This window comes from Corvus kubaryi, unplaced genomic scaffold (genome assembly GCF_017639235.1).
Source record: "Corvus kubaryi isolate FWS band 111438036 unplaced genomic scaffold, C.kubaryi_AGA036_p1.0 133, whole genome shotgun sequence".
Taxonomy (NCBI): Eukaryota; Metazoa; Chordata; class Aves; order Passeriformes; family Corvidae; genus Corvus; species Corvus kubaryi.
In genome coordinates, this window is record NW_024580667.1 from 34,883,146 (window position 1) to 34,904,610 (window position 21,465).

The window sequence follows — 21,465 nt, forward strand, 5'->3', positions numbered from 1 at the left end:
AGGAGACCCTGTGGGTCCCTATCTGAAGCACCCTTTTGTAGTGAACTTAGAACTGTTTGAAGGTATCAGAATGGGTTCCTGAGTAATGACAATCAATCCTTATAAAGCAAGGCTTTATAAATAGTGAATTCTAGAAGACCCTTGCTAGTATCATGCCCATACTACATGCAGGAGACACAATGTTAGCACATTTGCTGATAAAATATTTGTGTAATTACTGTTATTGTTCATTGTTTTTTGAAGTTGAATTCCAATAGCAGACAATTGGTTCATGTTTCTCAAACTTAGTATTCCTATTTGTGTAAAAACTACTGATGATTTCAGGCAGTGACTGTACAGTAGGTGATCACAACACCACGGATATGAAGACTATTCAATTTTACAGTTTTAAACATTTGAATCAAGAGTCACACTATAGTTTATTGCAGTAGTAAAGAGCAAACACTTACCGTACTCACCCTTTTCTTGTTTTGAACAAAAAGCATGGAAGATTTATCTAAAATCAGCATTTCCTAGTGGCTACATGTTGGGAGGGGCACAAGAAAAAACCTGTCCACATCTGAACAGAGCTGTGTCTGGTGACAGGCAGAGCACGACTGCTCTGGTTCATCTGGGAAGGGCTGTGGAGCACTGCAGTTGTGGGAATGCCTCCTGAAGCCTTTACGTGCCAACTTTTGGGAGGTTAATAATGACAAGTTACCTTAAACAAGGATATTTTTATTGGGTCCAATATTCAAGCATCATTAGGTTAAAGTCCTTTAGAAAAGTAAACTGTTAAGAATAAAACCCCCCCAACCTTATGAATGGCAATTGGTACATGAAGTTTAATTTAAAATAAAATTTTACCAGGTTTGTGAGAACATGCTAAAAGCCAAATTGTGTTATGAGTCTAAAACTACCGAAACAAGGTTTGAACAAAATACTCCAATTCCAAAAAAAGGCAAATATAGGTTTAATGCCAGTCATCCAAAATTGACATTAGTCTCTTAATAGAAGGCAAAAATAGTAATTTTCTTTTATTTTTTAACCTACATGAAGTACAGTCAGCAATAGTTGCTCTATAGAATATGCATCATCGAGATCTAAAAGCAAGATCAGCAGAGAATGCTGACTCATGCAGTGTAAGATCTTCTCAACATAGTGACAACTCCATAGCAATCTCTGGAAAAGTGTCTGGGTTAAGGACTGGATTAATGCTGCAGAGTGGTTTTGTTAAATGTGTGTATAATTTAGTTCTCATGCACCACAATCACATGTCCATGTTATAGCTATTTAGCACAAATAGTATTTCTTGCAGATCTAAGAGTGTGTCAATATATATTAAACCATAGAAAATGCCATAAAATACTCTATGCAATCTTTAAGCATATGTCTTCAATATAATTGTATTTACATATTTTTATGAACTTATAATATGTAATAAGTCAATGAAGACATTTTTACAACGTTTATTAGATTATGAATTTATAAATTCCAGGACTCAGAGGCACATAGTTTAAAAGGCCAAGAACACCAAAACGAATTAACTCACAGAAATCAGAATATTTATGGACGTAACACCAGTAAAAAATAAAAATCACATCCAGACTAAAAGCAACACTTCTTAAGAGTCATCCTTCAAAGTTAGCATAATAAAAAGTTCTCATTTCCCTCAAAGAAAAATAATTCATCCCACCTACCAAGCTAGAAAAACCTATTTACAGTTGTACTTTGATCAGAAGTATCATTGAGTTGTGTAATACAGCCACGTCTATTCTGCCATTAGAATTTAACATTTCTTTTAAAGTATAGTTGTATTTACAAACGCATAAATATTGTAACTCTGATCTTCATTAAGGTTTGAATGAAAACAGGTTATTAAGTCACAATACAAACATGTTAGTGGAAAAGTAGGTGCATTTCAGTATCATTCTCAAAGAATAGGAAGCCAATACTTCTGATAAAGCTCAAGTTCATCAATGAGACCAGGGTTTTTAAGTTACGTTAATGAAGATTAAACCTCTTCTGTGTTAATTCTTTACATTGGTTTCTTCAGTCAACTTTCACTACGCTGTATATTTTGGTTACAAACCAAAAGCATGCAAAGAATCCAATTGTCCCTAAAAGAGAAAAAAAAATTACATTTTAGAATACTGACACAGGAGACATTAATTTCTCTCTGTAGTTTATAACTCAGGATGTATGTATATGTGATCTGCTGTCCTTAGTCTTCAGTACATCAATCAGATCAAATAATGGAAAGTTACAGACAGTACCTGGCCCTTAAAGGCATCAACTACTCTATAACCTATCTCATTATTTTCAGGACCATAGAACAGATCACGTGGCAGACTCTAGTTGTAAGATGTTTCTGTGTTACTTGTCTTACATATTTGTTCTTGTTGTTCCAGTATGCTGCAGTCCCACTTCCTTCACACTGCTCCATTTCACCCTTTCTCAGTGACTACTCACACACACTTTATCTGATCTGCTCAGCTGTCAGAATATTGTTATTATGTTTAATAAACCATTTAAACTAACAGCATCAAAGAGAGTCCCCATTATTTAGTAATACTTTAAGGTCTTGGAAAACTAGAGCACTACCTTTATGTCTCCATAGACTGAGTTAATACAAATTTCAAACCATAGTGTAGTTACTACCCAGCTTGTAGTCCTACTGAAAACATGTGTGTTGCATATCTTAACAATAAATACTACTGAAATACTTACGTCAAAACATACACACAAATTTGAACTAAAATTTATTTCCCTGATAACTTATCATCCTTCTAGCAGAATAAAAACTGCTTCATCCCTTCTCTTTGTCTAACTCCAAAAGAAACTTTTAACAAAAATATTATTTTGAATGTGAAATAGTTAATATAGTTGGGCTTTGTTAATCTAACTGGATTATATCAAAATTCAGTCTCAATCAGAATGATATTGGATTAAACAATATAAGCTCAGAACACCTGTTACAGGAACCTTAATTTCCCACAAAAACTAGGACAGGAATAAAGCCCTGAAGATTATCTGATTTTTGTCCAAGTACCTCTTCTAAAATCATATCCTTAACTTACACAAGTATCAAGGGAGTTCTTTAGAAGAAAAAACCTTCCTTTATTTTAGATCAGATAAGAGGGACAACAAAAGTTGTGTGGTAACTCATTCTCTATGAAAGCTTGAAAGGACCCATGAATGATATCATGGTAATTTTTTTTCACTTTACACTTGCTAAGCTACTGATGTTTAAGTGACTCATTTACGATGATACGTAGTTGTGATCCCAGCTGTGAATCAAAGATTTGTCATGTAGCTCCTGGTATTCTGCCTGCTGAGTCTGATCAATGACCTGGAATGCAGTATGGATGCAAGTGCCTGAAGCATGTGTTGCACCGACATAGCAGCAGGGCACCGTCAAAACCCTGCCTCCCGATCCTGACAATTTTTAACAGATGAGTAAGCAGGAGCAGAATAGTTTTAATACAACAATTATGACTTTTTCTTTTTAGCTTTTTGATCATCCTGACATGGGAAGTCAGTTGCCTTTGGGAGCAGTTTTTGCTAAATTGTTAATATGTTCTTTTGTTTAAAAAAATGGAGAAGAACTGCCTGTCCCTTACCCTGCACCTCTGATTTCTTCTGTAAAACCTTATCTCAGAGCACTTCAGTAAATCTCAGAGAACTGAGCATATCTGGTTTTACATTCATATCAACCTAAATGGACAAAATTATTCTTAAATCTTAAGAAACAGGATTATTTCCCCAAATTAAAAGGTAATTTGCACTTAATCTTGTGGGAAGTAGATAAAAAAATTGTTAAGCACATGGTGTTTTACAATTCTGTGTGATTAACTTCACATGTATCCTCCCCTAATTTCAACATAGAAACTGAAAATTTAAAAAACCAAGAGCATACAGGCTCTGAAAACTTAGTTCTAGTTGCACAGGACGACTTACATTTCCACTGTCCCAATTACAAACAAATGACCACCACAAAAAGCAACTGAAAGGGGCTAAGAATAAACCACGTCTTCTTTGCATATTTGTGAACCTACCCTAAAAATTTGCTGGCAGGTGCTGCACAGCCACTTGGTCAACTGCAAATGAACACATGAGCAAAAGAAAAGGGGGATGCACTGAACACATCTTAATGCCTCTAGACAATGTCATGTGACATGACTGACTTGAAAGAGTAAAGGCAAAAAAAGGAAATTATATGGATATCTGAGGTGCAGAAAGGCAGCTAACGCAAATCTCAGCACAGAAGATTATTGTAAATCCCCTTTATCTTGAATGAATCCACTCCAGAATTACTGCATGCATCCAAAGTAAACAGAGTGAACAAAGGAGACAGGGTAAACACAATTCTGGTTTTGGGCAAAACTGTTCACTGTTACAGGCAGACTTGCTGAACATCTGTTGGAAATGCTGGTGAAACTAAATTAATTGACCTTACACTTATGTAAGGCCTAATTATTTTCCACGCTACTTTGTAAGTTTGCACTGCATTTAAAATTGATCTGCATACAGCAGTACACATTCATTTCTAGCTGAACAACCATGCATCCTAGGATTTTTTAGTTCGATGAGACTATCTGTACACCCAGAGCAGAAGTAAAGGTTAAGAGAAAAGCAGGGTGAGAAAGAAGGAAAAGTGAGCAAGGAAGGCAGAATCTCTGATCTATAAATTCAGAATGACTTGTAAACTGGTACAGAAATGTGAATAAAAGTAGAGATGTATAAATTACAAACTATCTGCAAGCAATGCCAAAACACATTAGACTGACTTAAAATGAAGGCTGGAAGATAAAACTAACCACTTTTGGGACACAGCTTGATCACTTTTCAATGAGATTATATAATGCACTCAAGTCCCATTTCTTCCTTTTAACAGGCAATGACCCAAGAAAATCCTTGCAGGCCATTGCTCTTGTTCACCATCATCTGCATTCAGTCATAGTGCGCAAACAGCTTCAGTATTTCCTTAGCTGAAGTGGAAATGTCTTTGAAATACTCGGTTACACTTAAAATGAACATCATTCTCAGTTCTTTTCTCTTTTCTCACTATTTTTGTTCTCTTATGCTAAGTGGAAATGAAAATTCTACTTAATAGAGTGAGATCTGTATTAAAAGCTCTGATGACAAGCCTTTTGTAGTCTAGGAGGCCTCAAAATATAGTGTCTATACATATATATGTATCAAAGCCTTTGGAATCATTAAAAGTTATCATCAGCCTGAAATTATCTAAACCACTGATCAGTTCAAAGTAGTTTCAGAAGTATTGCTCTGTAGCGTAGACTATACAAGGATGGACTGCATTCTGCCTGGAGCAGAATACAGAATTTTTAAGATTTTTTTTGAGGCGTTGGCAGTTCCTGCCTTCTTGCATCAGTTTAAAAGGAGACTTCTTCCATTTTCACTGCCATTTTTCCACCCTCAACAAGGGCTATTTGTGTCTGACTGCAGACAACAATGGAACATTTTGTGACCTCATCTCAATTACTGAAGAGGAAATTGAAATGCAGCACCTATGACAGATGTTTTTCCAAACACTCACAGTGAAGATTACAAGGTTCTGACATGACTGATACAAAAAATGTTAGAGAAATTCTGTCTGCTTCCCATGCCACTTCAATGCAATTGGGATAAAGGTAAATACGTTCTGGAAGAGAGCAAATTTTTTTTTTTAAAAAAAAAAAAAAAAAAAAAAAAAAAAGCATTCTTTGTCAACTTTTACTCCTCTCTCTTTCTTCCACCTATTCCATAAAATCTGTTTTTATCTTGACACCATAACTTTATACTTGATTACGTGTGATTTGAAGTGTGCTTCTCCAAAGACAACCAATTTAAAAAACAGAGTTTGTCATATGATTTTCATAAGAATGGTATCTGGAAAAGTATTTATCACATATTTGTAGACCTAATGACAGGCCACACCTCAAATTAGCAGTGCCTCATCCTTACTTATGTCTTTCACTGAAATTTGTAATCACATAGTTGCAATATGCTACACAACTACCTGGAAAAAAATCGAAGGCATACATAAATTTATAATTCTGCATCAAGATCAGTTTTGTGACAGATTCTACTGTGCAAAACTAAAGGCATATTCAAAATTTAAAATTAAGGTTCAGTACACTTACCTGTGAAAAGGAAGAAGATCAAAACCATAATCATGGTATAACCGAAATATAAAATGGTGCTAGCTGTTCCTGTGATTTGCAGTTTAGAAAAGAAATAATGTATTGCATATATTAGGAAATAAACTGCAGTGAAACCACTAGTGAGAAATGAACGCCACTGCCAGTGATAGTCCTAGAAGGAGTGAGGAAAAAATACAAACGTATAAGTAATATTGCATACACCTCTAGCCCACTGACCCTACTAGTAAATGCAGAGCTACTTTTTCTCTTATGACTTTATCCAAGAGTAAGTTTTGTAGGGTTTTTTATCTACAGGGAGAAAAACTGTATACAATCAATACTGCTTTAATTACACCATTCAAAATTCCAGATAAAGATCAATAGCAAACTGACAAAATACTAAAACCCCAAATAAACCAGATGTACTTATTTCCAGCCACAGAGAGTTTTTTTTTCCCAAGGCTGGGCATGTCCAAAATGGACTCTGATTGAACAAAATTAATGGACTAGTTTAGCACCTTCAGAAAACAGGGAGTGAGAATCTAAAGATGTCGTATCTGACTCACCAATACCCAGTGCAGGGTTTGTTACAAGTTTTGCCAGAAGTAGCCTGCTTCACTTTTTAAAGACATGGTTTAAGTACATCTCATCAAGTAATAGTGTTCATGTTGAATTCTGGAATACTTATTTTCAATTACAAAAGCATTAAAACTTTTTAAAGCATTCTTAAAACGTTATCAGGTTTGAAAACATAAGAAGTACTTCCTACCTCTGCACATAGATGGAAGTAGCAGAGTAATATTGTAGCCTCGGAACATGTAATAACCAAAATAATGAATACCAGAAACAGGAAGCCAAACATGTAATACATCTGGTGGGACCTTTAAAAGGGAGTTTAAAAAATCATTTAAATGGCCATTGTGCTATTATTATTTCTTCATACGTAGTAACATCACCTTCACCTTAAGTATTTCCCCTTCCTTTTGAAATACTGTTAATTGTGCAGCCATACAATTGCCTAATTTATTTTCTAACTAAACAATAAGAACCTTTGCAGCTCAGTCTAAAAACACTGAGAAAGCAAGGCCAAAGCATGCCCCTGGTTGTGATTTTAGAGAGAGAAATGACTAGACATAATGTTGAAATCACAGTTCCAGTGAAGTCAGTGTGACCTCTTCCACTGACTTCAGCAGAACCTGGATTTCACCTCACATTTCAATCAAAGGGGCAGAGCTCCAAAATAACAAGAAATGTCAAATGCTGTAGCTGTCTGTGTTGGGTAGAGGCACCTATTCAAGGTTCAGAAACAGTTTAACAAGATCCAATAACTAAATTGTGCCAGAAGGAAGACAAATTCCTCACAGTAGATTAGTTTGTCAGTGAGCTCACATCAAAGTTCACTTATACTGGACTAGTATTCAGTGCTTTATTTTTTAAAATAATTACTCTCCTAGGTTGGTTTTTTTTTTTACGATTTCACAAGAATTTGTTCTTGGCTCTTTTTTCTTCTCCCAAGAGTAGTAATACTTTTCTAGTCTAATAACAACCACCAAAAAAATCTCAAGTTTATTTTAATAAACTTTACTACTGTCAAGTTACATGCCATATACCAGCTTCAGAGCCACTTCCACATGAAGTCAGTAGAGTAGGATGAGAAAACAACAAACTATCTGAATATAGTATGTCAGCTGTAAATTGCTAAGCATATCACAGCCACCTCTCTACGCAGGAACTGAGTATTTTTGAAACAACAAAATATTAAAAAGATGTTAGCATTTAAATTTTATTGAATCAGTATTATGGTAACCCTGCATCCTCAAAAATTCTGGCAAAGCATATGGAAGAAAAACCTTCAAAAAGAAATTACCACTTTTTATGACAGAGAAAACTCAAATTATGGTGAACTTACCAAATACTATTGAGAATAAAGAACAACTGTATAAAGATACATCCAAAAGGAAGAATCCCTCCCATGATAATGCCAGGTAGTGGCTTTGTATAGAATGATTGCTCAGGAATCTGACGAGGAATTTGGTTTGTGCGAACAGGGTGTTCAATAGCCTTTAAACAAAGATAACAAACAGTTAAATAAATAAAATGTCAAACTACAGCACTACCTTTTTGCTTTCTCTTTGTAATGGGTGGTGGCAAAAAGTCTACTCTTTGTTTTGAGCATGTGCATACCAGCTACACTACATTTGCTTTTGCTCCCAGCTCAGCTACCAACACTTGCTTGGCAAACTCACTAAAAGACAGCTCTTACTGAAAACATAGTGACATATTTCTGACTTCCCTTTTAATGTTTGCCTCTCTATCATCTGTTACAGAGTCTGAGCTGATTTACCACATTTCAGCTGGGATAGTGGTGGTGCAGACTCCTGCTTTCCCCTTCTAAAAATTCCTGCATGTCATTTTTCAGCATTTACTTCAAGAATCACACTAGGATAAATTTACTGAAAGGATTCAATCTGGCAATTCAATCCTAATTTAAGGCACATGCATAGATCAGCATGGTGGGAGAAAACAATGTAAGGCATTGTAAGATACATGCCTACTATGCATCTTCCCCCTTTCATAAAGATTACATCAAAAGCATCAATAGATACTTCCTTTCTGATTTGATTTTCAAGTTTTTGTGACACCTACCACATTGCCTTATTAGCTTATCAAATCTTCCTTCCTTAAAAGAAGATGTACACACCAGTACAATGCAGGGGAACTTGATGGAATTTCAATACGGTTATCAGAAAAAACTCATTGAATTCTGGTTAAGAAAAACAGGGTAACTATACAACTGACTTTAAAAGAGCCTACTAAGACAACATTCTCTGAAGGTATTACAGGAGATCTACAGGGAGATGGAACCCTGGCTTCCTGTGCAGGAGAAAACCCACAAATGTATCTGCACGTATATAGAAATTTGTTTGTGGGGTTAAAAACCAGTAAACTGGTTTTTAAGAAAAAAAATCTCATTATTTAATGATTTGGTCACCAAATTGTGAAATGTTTGGTCACAAAGAGCCCTCATAAGAATATGTAAAATTGATTGGTTTAGGAGTAAATCCCAATTAATGTCTGTCAATCAGAGATAACCATTTACAGAACGATTACGCAAACAGATTTCACAGAACTCCAGCAATCTGATCAGGAAACATCCTCAGCGTAGAGGGCACACAGGAACAAGAAATACACGATGAAACCCAAAAATGCATAATTTGCTTTCTCTTATGCTTGCTGGGTCAAGTATTTGTTTTAATATATGAAAAAGATGCTAATTAAAATTAAAATGCTCAAATCACTGATTTATCTGTAGCGGTCATTCAATTAAATACAATGATAATCCACATCGTAGCAGAGAAGTATCACTGCCACCAGCCATGTATCAAAGCCTTGGAATACCAAGACTGGATATCTAATGCATTTCTAAAGTAACTGAACAGAACTGGAGCCAACAGTGCAACTAACTTAGGTGCTACCTCAGTCATGGCCTATACAGAGAAAAATATTTGTGTATGTACATGTATGTATACACTTAAAAAACAACTTCTCAGAAACACTTACGTTTTTCTTAAACCCAAAATAGGCACCAATAAACGTCAGCGGTACAGATATGCAAAACCAGAGTGCCAAAATAGCAACCAAAGTACCAAACGGAATAGCTGCTGAAGAGCCTTCTCCCCAGAGAATGAGGTTCATGATAAAAAAATCCGCAAACACAATTCTGAAAAACACACAGCACACTTAGGAGCACAGAAATACTTCTTAACATTTAGTAACGTTGACAAAACAATGGCACTGTTTTAGCACAAACCTCCGCTAAAACCAAATGACACACACAAAATATGAAAACGAAGAGATCAGACAAGCAATTCTTTGGTAATCTAGTGGGACTGAACTCCAGCAGGAGCTGACGTTCCAACTAAGCTGTTTCAAATATATGCTTGTCTTAACCACACTTCAGGGTAAGACTGCTTGCTGTGATTAAGTGGAAAAAATTATCAGAGTGGTTATATATTATATGACACTATGTAAGACCGACTACCGTGTGGTCAGAGAAACAGCCCGAAGAATAAAAGAAAACAATGAAAAAGTGGGCCTGAAACTTACTACTATCATAAAGCTTCTTCCTAATCAACCTTTTCATGTGGTGAGAGTAAACAAATGCTTACAAAAAAAAAAAAATCTAAGGATGATATGCCACTAACATCTTTGTCAAAAGCACCATGATACTCTTGTAGCTTCCAGAATAAAGAGACAATGTAAGATTTACTTGTATAGGTGAAACTTAAAAAATTAGCTATGCACATCAGAGAAGCAATTTAATTCTGTTAATCAGGGCAATATTCTCAACTTACCCAGGGCAAAGGAATGATGTCAGCAGGACATTTGTTTTCCATTTCTCACCTCCAAATGCTGTATTAAAACATTTGACAGACATTAAAACATGCATTAAACTCAACCATTAATTTTCCACTCCATTTACCTGTTATACTTAGCTTGCAAATACTCAAATAATGTGCTATCATGCCCAAATTTAAAACCATAAACTAAATCTTCAGTAATAAAATTAAATTTCCGTATCCTACTGCTTAACCACAGAATTTCAAAGCAAATAGTCTCAGACCAAGGTCAGGAAAGGTATCCAACTGAAACTGTCTCTGACCACTTTATCTACTAAAAGGAGGGAACAGATTTGCAGTATTTCTAAGTCCTTAAAAAACATTTTAAACCTGGAGTGATTAAGAAATTTAAGCTTTCTAGCATTTGACTGCAGGTTTCAGTAGGTAAAGATACATAAATATGTGAAAACCAAGCTTAACAGTTTTCTCGAAATAATTCTTGCCTATGAGTCTTACAGGAGAGTCAGAACTAACACGCTTACAGAAGTAGTGATGTTTTCTTGAGTCTTAGCAGCATTAAGCAGTGGTGATACCAAAAGACTAAAGACAGCTTTATTAACAAAATCTTTACGAATTTGCACTATGCTGATAAAAATTCTAGTCAGTATACTTTCAAATGAAAATATCCTGCTGGAGTGCAGTGAAGCTGATAATTTCATCTGAGCACTGCCATAATGACATGCTTCTTTATTTCAAGAGTCAGAAGTGATTATGGTTAGAGTGATTTTAATTAAGTTTCTATTTCTTCATAAAAACTTGGTAGAATGTGACAGCAGTTATTAAGATTAACCATTTAATTTCAATTCAGGTTTCACTTTTTAAATGCAATATTGAAAAAAAACCCCAATTTTTAAAACTAGATATCCATTTCAGTTGCATTTTGCTTTATGTCTCACATTACTTTATTTGTATACTATAAAAAAAAAAACCATTCATGTTTACATGCTCTATACAGGGTATGAACATACATATATATATTGTATAACACTTCCTGTTATAACAAAAATATCTCTGGATCAGTCACTCACTGTCTTAGTAGTTAAACAGAACATTCAAGTATCAACTAAGTGATTGCCAGTAAGTAAAATATGAAATATAATCATTAATAACTACATCTCCACCAAAGACACAGGATTCAATTTACCATTAATACACTACAAAATATCCTTCAAAATACATAGCATACAGCACAATATAAAGAATAATTCTATCCTCAATCATGCTCCTAGTACTAAAATTTCCTTCTGCTTAAATCTAACTGGCTTGGAGATTAGGAATAGTTCACTACCACATCACTACCACTGTGTAAAAACTCCCTACAAGATACAAACTCACTTTTCCCACTGGTTTTCCCCACATGAAAATTACAAAATTGTTAGAAGAAAGAACTCCAATATCTACTGCCAGGCTGAAGTTCTGAAATAAACTCCTTCCCTAGCCCTGTACACTCAGAACTAAAGTAGTTCAAAAGATCCATCTCTCTCAGTCAAAAAACCTTTCATCTTGAGTAAGGTAATTAAAACAAGCTGTATGTGGAATGCCATGCTTCACCTTAAAATAAATCAGAGGATACAGGGGTAAACCATCTGAGGCTGGCAGACAGACAGGTCTTGAAACAAAAGCTGGGATCAGTGAGGGAAAACAGTATCAACTAACTCCTGTCAGGGGCCCAAACACCGCTGGGTTGGTTTCTACAACTACAGAACACCTAACAATCCTTCTCTCTGCGCTTCAGCCACAGTCTGATAAGCATTATTCTCCAAAAAACCTGGGAGCTAGCTAAAAAGAGGTCACAATCTCAGGCATGCAAGAACTGAGGCTCACAATTTGGGGGGGCAGGTGCGTGTTACCAAGCAACGTTGATGGCTAAAACTAAATGCAGGTTTACATTGTCCCCCCAGTTATAGGGAACAGAAGCAGAAAACTCTCATGTAAAGATGTAAAGACCTTAGTACTAGTAGTATATGATTTCACAAATACACAGCAGCAAGAGCAATTCAGGGTCTTTGGGCGTGATTACATCAAAAGCAGTGTAACTATGTTAGTGCTCTATATATGTTTTCTATAGTTAAGGTAAGTGCGTTTCTCCAAGTTGCCCTGAGGGAAGCTACAAAGAGTGCTGCAAAATAAAAATCAGTTCTGTAATGATAATTTACTTTAATGAACTTAAGCCTTGTCATTTTCAGTAACTTTTACTCACATTTGTAGAATCTGGCAGCAACATAACCGGCTGGAGTTCCAAGCAGTACCCACAAAACTACAGCACAGGTCATTAGAGCTCCCCTGTTAGCAGGTGACAAAAATCCCAGGCAAGCAAAAACTGTCAAGTAGAGATGCACAATTTTAGAAATTATGTTAGAAATTTTAGACTATATGTTTGAACATCAGTTATCTTAAAATCTGTGCATATTAAGCTGCATGTCTACTACATCAGCTCAGCTATTTCTAATGACTTTTATGAAATTTCTAGACAAAACTATACTGCTATTTTCACTAGCACCATACAGTCAGCAGTGAAAAATCACATACACTCAACTAAATCCTCCCCACTTGACTACTTACACAGGGTAACAAAAGTCATTATTAAGATCTGTGTGCCAGAGCCTAGAAAAACTGACAACAGCATTCCTTTTCTTGGGGGCCTGAAAATATCACCATGAACCAGTTTCCAGCCAAATTCTTCTTGAGCATCTTCCTGTGAAAGAAACACACCTATTTTAATACAGTAGATTGCATCTTAAATAACCTGTTACAGCTACACATTTAACTGAAAAAAATACATTCAAAATGAATTTTAGGAACTACATTTTAGACTTACAGTGGAATCCATCTGATTGTATCTTGCAATATCTTTATGCAGTGTCCTCAACATAATCATAGCTACCATTCCAGAGAGAAAGAGGACAATCACCAGGGAATTCATAATACTGAAAAGGAAAAGAAATTAAAATCATCATTCAAACTGCAGTATAAACACTTCACTACAATAAATTTCCTTCTCACCTAAACCACTGGATGTGAGTGTGAGGCATGGATTCCAAAATATAATCCCATCTTGATGCCCACCTGATAGTTTTTTCTTCCTGAAAGAGTAAACACATGAGCTTCAGATACAGTCAGTATCCAACCTGTACATTTAAAAGTTGATGTTCATGCAAAGCAATCTTAAATCTTGTGACTAACTGAAATTTCAAGTTCCATGCCTTACATGGAATTGTTTAATAATAGCTACCTAGAAGAAATATAAGATTTGACCATAGAACCTAAACCAAAATATTTTCTGAATTTGAGCATGTGTGTCTTCTTAAGACATAAAGGCCTACCAAATTCATTTAGTTGTGCTTCCTCCCTTCAAGAACTGTATTAGCTCTTCTGGAATTGGAATGGACTAGCAGAATAATGAAAGAACATGCATTTTTAGCACATGTAAGTCCACATATCAAGAAACCAAGCTATGTTATACAGTCTCCAGCATAACACTTCACTCTCTAGATCATGCTCTGTCTAAATTATCCTTTGCTTTCATACAACCTCATTTCAGTACCAACTACCAATCCCATTGCAAACAGCTTTTGCTGCAGGACAGGTGGGGAGACAATACTACAGAACTTATGCTGTTAGTAGACGGAAGCAAATTATGCCTCCAGTCATTTCAACAGATTATACTTATTCAGAATGAACATTCATTGATCAGAAACACTTCAAAAAGGACATTTCTTTATTTTTCAGAGTAAACAAGAAAAAAGGAATAGACAGTACTAGTTAAGGTGAAGATTGCTTCAATCTTAAACAAACTATAAACACTACTATCAATTAATAAAATTGGCTAAGTGTCTGACAGGCTGTTATTTCAGTAATTTATAACATACAGAAGCAAGAGTGCTTTCCAGTAAAGCCAGGTTTTGAAAAAAACGCAGTGGCTTAAAAAATCTAGCCAAGATCATATATCTAGTTCACTGAGATAATAAAACTGTGTCTCAAAGCAAGCAACAAGTTTCTAAACCAGTTTCAATGACTCTAGGATAGAACTGTGTTTTTCCCTCATGCCTAAGCTGCCTTTTTTGTCTTCCTGAGATGACCTGATCAGCCAACCCAATGATATTTCAGAAGACTACCTCCAACTAATGTAACACTGCCCACAGGGCAGTAACACACACACAGCTGGGCATGTCATTTTTTTAAGGAGAAACAATAAAATAATATGAAGCTGAGGTCACTCAATTACTAACTTCTGACAGAAATACTTGCTTTTTGATATACAAATTCATTTCAGCACTGTAACTGATATAATTTCTCAAAATATAATTATATACATACGTTAGTTCTCAAAATATAATTATATACTATATACATAACATAATCCCTCCTGAGTATACTTCTTATACTATTTATTGTATTTTGAACTCAGACTAACATGGAAACAGTTTGAGAAAGAGTATGAAACTTTGGGAAACAGTTTGTCCAGCAAACTCCTTTTACAGAAAAACAAAATCAAAGCCCCCCTCTCTTGTTTGTCAACCGAGTGAGATATATTCAGCTGTCACTGCTGCCTGCAGTTGCCTGATATACTGCTTCTATGCTTTTAAACAGAGAGTAGTAGAACAAAGAACACCAGCTTCCTACTCCTTTGCAGGTTTCCATGGGAGAAAGAGCTTGGAGAGAAGGCAGTTTTTGCAGCAGGAGAGCAGAAAATGATCAGCTTCAACCTACCTACAACAATAAACTGCTGAAACACACAATTTCTCAGACTTTAGAACTTGGATTGAAAAATAATCTACCAGACAACCTAGGCAGACATGGAAAGTTTGACTCTTTTAAAAACCACATATGTGTTTCACATCCACTCTGTGTGTTGGTATGCAAAACTGTAACATATGTGGTTAAATCCCAAGCCACCTCTGACATTCCAGCTCAAATAAAGTTTTAAAACTACAAATTTACTATTGTGAGCTGATTTTAATTGTCCATCTTTACAATTCATAGTATTAACGCATGATTTTAAGAGGTAACTACCAAGAAATCTTAGTACTCACATGAAAAGTAACTGAGTATGTGTAAGCAATTTTGACTTCTCCACTAGCCTTATTACTTATATCCATAGGTACTCCTGAGCAATCAGGGTTGTCTGGATGGGTATGCTTGTAACTGCAGGAAGAAAAGACACAGAATGAAAGCCGCTTCACTGACAACATTCTTAAGAAAGAATTCTTTCATCTTAAAAGGGCATACCAAGGATTCTTCCCTTAAATACAAAAATTGTTCTTAATGTGTCATAAATTTCAGAACACATGAGGAACATATCCTAAGCTCAGGAGTTTTTGAAACTTGAACTTCTTAAACAAGATTTGTCTCTTCTAAAAAGAACACAGTCTCTGAAGCAGAGTAACAAAAATGAAGGAAGTCTTAATACTGCTATGAGCCTCCAAAACACTCAAGAAGTTACAACACCAGAATTACTAACTTTTGTCAGAAAAAAATATTTTCAACTGAACCAACAATGCAACCAGCTCAGTTAAACCAGGAAAGACAAGATGCTAAGAAATAATAAAACAGACACCAGCTGTGCAAAAGCCACACTCATCAGTTGTTCTGGTGTCTGTGTATCTGTGAAATCTTTCTACTCAAACCCTGATTGTTGAAGACATCAAATCTTGCACTCCAGTCAAGCCAGCATCAGGCACTGGTGGCCTATTCTGATACAAAACAGAGTATTCCCTGGTAGGGAAATTAGGGTTCTACATGCACACATACACACACACACACACCCCACACCCCACAAACACTTACAGGTTTTATTTTGTCATTTTTTTGGTCCAAACAGGAAAAAATGCACCAAGATCCATCAAATTCAGAACAAAATGATATTAGACTGTCCTAACTACACCACATCAATCAACAGGAGAGGTAATCTACAGGTCACATATCTGAAAACATTTCTGACTAGCAGCAGGTTCCCAGATCAAAGCAAGTGTCTTACGATGGATCACTTTTTGATGACAAGTTACTTTTAGCTACCAACCTTTTTGGTTCAAGTTTAGCAGCAACTAGTCTTGCTCCCAGAGCTTCATTTTCCACAACATGGTAATATATTTTTATGTCAACGTGGTTGAAAATATAAAAGGTATCTTTTTCATGAAATTCTGACTGCAATGACAAAAGGTTGTATTAAACAATCAAAAAATACAGACATCTCAAAGCCTTAGACAGAAGCCTGCATAACAGAATTTTAGACTGTATACAGTTTTTCTGTCAAGAAGTTCTCCTAAAATATGAATGCGAGATATTAGGAATTATAAAGACAGTAAGTGTCTTCTTGCATTAAAAACACGAGTTAGAAAAGTTAATGCTAAGAACAGTCTACTACAACTGAAAAGTAGAAAAATTAATTTAAAATATTTTTAAAATATATTAATAAATTTCTCTAACTGAAGATGTCCTATTTTATTTAAGCAGCAAACTGAATAGATAACTATGACAACTTTTGTTATCAGAAGCATTTCATAAACATCAGCTATTTTAAAACAATGAGTATCTTTTTCAGCAATTAAACAGAACCTTCCAAGACAAACAATGCAAATAAATGCTCTCTGTGACAGAACCACCTTTGAAACCAAAGATGCATGAATGGCAATGGGATGAATGGCAAGCAGTGGCCAAGATGCTGAATGCAAACCTCTGGTGAAGGGAAACATCACTTTGGAATTTAGTCAGCTAAAGAGGTTGTTAAACTCACAAGTAATTTAACACTCTATCTACTGAAGTTCAGTTAGCATCTCTTAAGGGTTCTATCCCCACCCCTCCTATAGATCACCCCAATTATAAGAATAGTTACACATAAATGAAATGTTCTTCTACAGTACATTAGTTACTCCTTCAAAGGTTATTTTCCTTTTATTAAAAGCAAGTACGAAAATAATATTAAAATAATATTGCCAGATTATATGTTTGATCATAAGTGCATCTTTTCATATGGAGTCCCTGAAACCAACTCATTATGGAGGCAATTAAACAAAATTGACAACAACAGAAACTGTCGTCTTTGGTAAACTCTATCCAGTAAAACCAACCATTTTGAAAAAAACCAAAAACCTATTCCAAGTTCTCAGTGACCTTGCCATGGAAGAGGTCTGTGGTAGTCTAAAGACTTCCTGGACTTTCTGTTGTATTCTTATCTCCATAATGCTTTCAGTGCACTTATCTGGACCTCCACCACGATATCATCTGTCTATCACAAGAGAATCTTTGCTCATGCAGAAATCTTATGTCTTCTTCCATCAGCTCCCAGTTTTAGGGAAAGCAAACCTTTGAAAAGTACGCAGAGGTACAAACACACCTACGCAAACCGGCTTCCATGAAAACACTTCTATCCCACAAAAATGTAAAGTTCAAGCCTTCAAATGTTTCAATTTCTTAGGCAACGAAGGATGACACGCTTTCCTTCACTGTTAGACTCCACATGCACTAAATGCCATGCACGTTCATCCCTTGATCTTTTAGAGCCCTTCTGTATTATGCAGCATAAGAGACAAGGTTTTTAGGCTTAGATCAGGCTTTCCAGCTGAGGTACTTGCACAGACCAAAACACTTGCCTATTTTTATGCAACATGAGTTCTTAAAATAGCAAGGACTCACCATAGAAACCTGACACAGGAGAAATGCTAGTCTCTAAATTAGTAGAAAGGGAATATTTAAAAATATATAATTGCATAAACATACATTAATAACACAGGCATCTTTTGGACGGCCATCTTCTGTAATATAACAGCCAATAGGAAAACCAGGATTGCAGAACCTCTGGCCATCTTCCACATCATAACACCACGTCACAGGCATGTTGTCCACAATCCTGTAAATGGCATAGTGACACTTCACAATTTTTCAAAATACACAGTGTAATGGAAACAAAACCAGATTAACATTAATCTAACTTTGCTACATTCATTACTGGACTATTAACTACAAAGATAATACTACCCATGGAATTGCACTGATTGCCAATCCAAGTTCCAAACGAGTTACAAGCATGTAGCTCTTCAACCAACACCATTCCATTCAGTGCACTGTTTCATGAAGACCCCTTACAAAAACAGCCCAAAGCAGAAAACTCGCCCAGTCTGAAGTCATAACAATTTAACTTTTCATTATTTTGTCTTTAAAAAATGGCCAAAAGCATCAAATTTGCTAAACCACCTAAAACTGACAAGTTCAAGACAAAACACAAAATTAAAACCAAAAATGCCTACATCACATATTATTCATTCTCCAGCTTCCTCACCGCTCTTCCATTGCAAAAGACATTTTTCATGGCACTCTTTAAACTTTTTTTTTTTTGCTATTTAAGTGAATTCCTGATCATTAACCTCATTTATAGCTACCAAAGAGTATGCAACACTTTGATTAGATGATTTGCATTACCAAAAAATTGTAAGCCACCAAACAACTGGGGAAATAATAACTTTCAAACCTGCTGCTTTTATATTATTACCTCACAATATTTACATTCATATTACCTAAAACCAGGGGGTTTATAGGTCACTTTCAATAACAAATTTGTGGAAGTGCACACTCCCATGAGTTGCAGAAAGTCATAGGACACTAAGATACAAACTGTATCTAACATGCAACTAACAGCACAAATGTCAAAACCAAAACCATACTTTTAAACATAAGAGAAAGGTAACTAACATAGGATCCTGCCCCTTCATAAAAGGAACTACTAGAAGACCATAAACCAATTTCTTTATGTTTTATGAAGTGTTTTAACTAGCTGAAAGATAAGTCCCCAAAATATGTCATGTAAAGAAGACTTAAAATTCAGTATCTGCCAGCATTAATTGCCCAAGGTATACTTTCAATGGTATATTAATAAACTTCATACAGGAAGACATCGAACAACTGCCACTTTTTGTGCATCGCTAAACCAAAAAAAGGACATCCCACTGAAAGTTAATGCAACAGATTTTTTTGTACAACTTACCAAGCTACTGAATATCTTTACACTTAAGTGTCTTATAGATACTTTGAAACAATTAAACATAGGAATTATAACTTCGGACAACAAAAACAAAGCACTGTTTATCTATTGCATGTTGGAACAGCCTCTAAATTACCACTAGTTTTTAAAGCACATTAACAGACAGTGGTTAAAAACAGTGGTACATGTTGCCTTTATCCACACAACATGGAGAGATCTGCATAATCCCTACCAGTAGCTACCCAGCAGAAATAAGATACAGTATTGGTTTATATCGATACAATAGAAAGGGTGAAGACAGGCCCTACAAAAACAAGAGTTTCCAGGTTTTCAAGAGATTCCAAAGACTATTGCAGTTGCAAGTAGCAGCAGCAGCAGCAACCAATTCCTACTCCCTTTCCATCCTACTACAGGGTACAATGAAGCTGCAAATTAGGAGCTATACCAGATTTAGATTCATTACTTTGGATCATATTCTATGAGGCCAATGGCATGAGGTTCAACAAGGCCAAGTGCTGGGTTCTGTGCGTGGGTCACAACAGCCCCATGTAGCACTACAGGCTAGGGCAAGAGTGGCTGGAAAACTACCTGGCAGAAAAGGTCCTGGAGGTGCTGGTCCAGAGCCATTGCACATGAGCCAGCAGTGAACCCAAGCAGCCAAGAAGGTCAGTGTCATCCTGGCCTGTATCAGCAGTACTGGGGCCAGCAGGACCAGGGCAATGATTGTCCCCCTGTACTCAGCACTGGCAAGGCCACATCTCAAATCCAGTGTCCAGTTCTGGGCCACTCACCACTAGAAAGACACTGAAGTGCTGGAGGTTGTCCACAGAAAGGCAACAGAACTGGGGAAGGGTATTATGATGAGTGGCTGAGGGAGCTGGGGTTGTTTAGTCTGGAGAAAAGGAGGCTCAGGAGAGACCTTATTGCTCTCTACAAATGTGTGACAGATGTTCAAGGTGGAGGTCAGTCACTTTTCCCAGGCAACTAGCAATAGGAAGAGAGGATGGCCTAAAGCTGTGCCAAGGCAGGTTCAGGTTGGATATTAGAAAAACTTCTTCATTGAAAGGGTGGTCAGGCATTGGAACAGGCTGTGCAGGGAAGTGATGGAATCATCAACCGCAGAGGTATGTAAAAGACTAGATATGGCATTTAGGGACATGGTTTAGTGGTGGAATTGGCAGTGTTAGGTTGATGTTTGTATTTGGTTTGTGTGGCAAGGTTTAGGTTGGCAGGGGACTGTAGAGGTTTTTGTAAGAACTGCCAGAAGCTTCCCCCACATCCAAGAGAGCGAGAGCCAGCTGGCTCCAACACAGACTCCCTGCCGGCCAAGGCCAAGCCCGTAAGTGACCAGAGGCAGCACCTCTGAGAAACAGATTTAGGAAAAGGACAAAAAACCCTTCACAACAGCAGCTGCAGTGGGAGAGATGAGTGGGAATATGTACAACTCTGCAGACACCAAGGCCAGTGGAGATGAAGAGGGAAGAGGTGCTCCAGGCACAGGAGCAGAGCACATGGTGCAGACCACGGTGAGTCAGGCTGTCCCCTTGCAGCTCACGGAGAACCACAGGGCAGCACATACCCACTTGCAGCCCATGGAGGACCCCACACCAGAGCAGATGGATGTGCCCTGAAGGAGGCTGTGACGCCATGGGAAGCTCACACTGGAGCAGGCTCCTGGCAGGACATGTGGCTCCATGGAAAGATGAGCCCACTCTGCAGCAGGTTTGCCAGGATTTGTGAACCCATGGGAGACCCATGCTGGTGCAGCCTCTTCTTGAAGAACTGCACCCCATGGAAGTGACCCACACTGGAGCAGTTCATGAAGAACTGCAGCCCATGGAAAGGACTTGCATTGGGGAAAGTCATGAAAAACTCTCCCATGGGAGCAACCCCACACTGGAGCAAGGGCAGAGTGTGGGGAGTCCAGACCCTGAGGAGAAAGGAGTGGCAGAGACTGTGTGATGAA

At 36.8% G+C, this 21,465-nt stretch overlaps 1 protein-coding gene across 1 annotated transcript in view; it reads right to left on the reverse strand.

The window, feature by feature from the left end:
- Positions 1 to 1,432: 1,432 nt before the first annotated feature.
- The window catches only part of TM9SF2 (transmembrane 9 superfamily member 2), a 29,946-nt gene continuing 9,913 nt past the window's right edge, over positions 1,433 to 21,465 (reverse strand). Inside the window, exons 5-17 of the mRNA XM_042043068.1 lie at positions 18,242 to 18,371; positions 16,545 to 16,669; positions 15,559 to 15,670; positions 13,529 to 13,608; positions 13,344 to 13,452; positions 13,088 to 13,220; positions 12,726 to 12,845; positions 10,481 to 10,538; positions 9,687 to 9,846; positions 8,035 to 8,186; positions 6,895 to 7,006; positions 6,126 to 6,297; positions 1,433 to 2,099 (exon numbers count right to left, since the gene is read on the reverse strand). Coding sequence (XP_041899002.1) covers positions 2,032 to 2,099; positions 6,126 to 6,297; positions 6,895 to 7,006; positions 8,035 to 8,186; positions 9,687 to 9,846; positions 10,481 to 10,538; positions 12,726 to 12,845; positions 13,088 to 13,220; positions 13,344 to 13,452; positions 13,529 to 13,608; positions 15,559 to 15,670; positions 16,545 to 16,669; positions 18,242 to 18,371 — 1,531 coding nt within the window. The 3' untranslated portion in view covers positions 1,433 to 2,031. The remainder of the gene's footprint in view (positions 2,100 to 6,125; positions 6,298 to 6,894; positions 7,007 to 8,034; positions 8,187 to 9,686; positions 9,847 to 10,480; positions 10,539 to 12,725; positions 12,846 to 13,087; positions 13,221 to 13,343; positions 13,453 to 13,528; positions 13,609 to 15,558; positions 15,671 to 16,544; positions 16,670 to 18,241; positions 18,372 to 21,465) is intronic.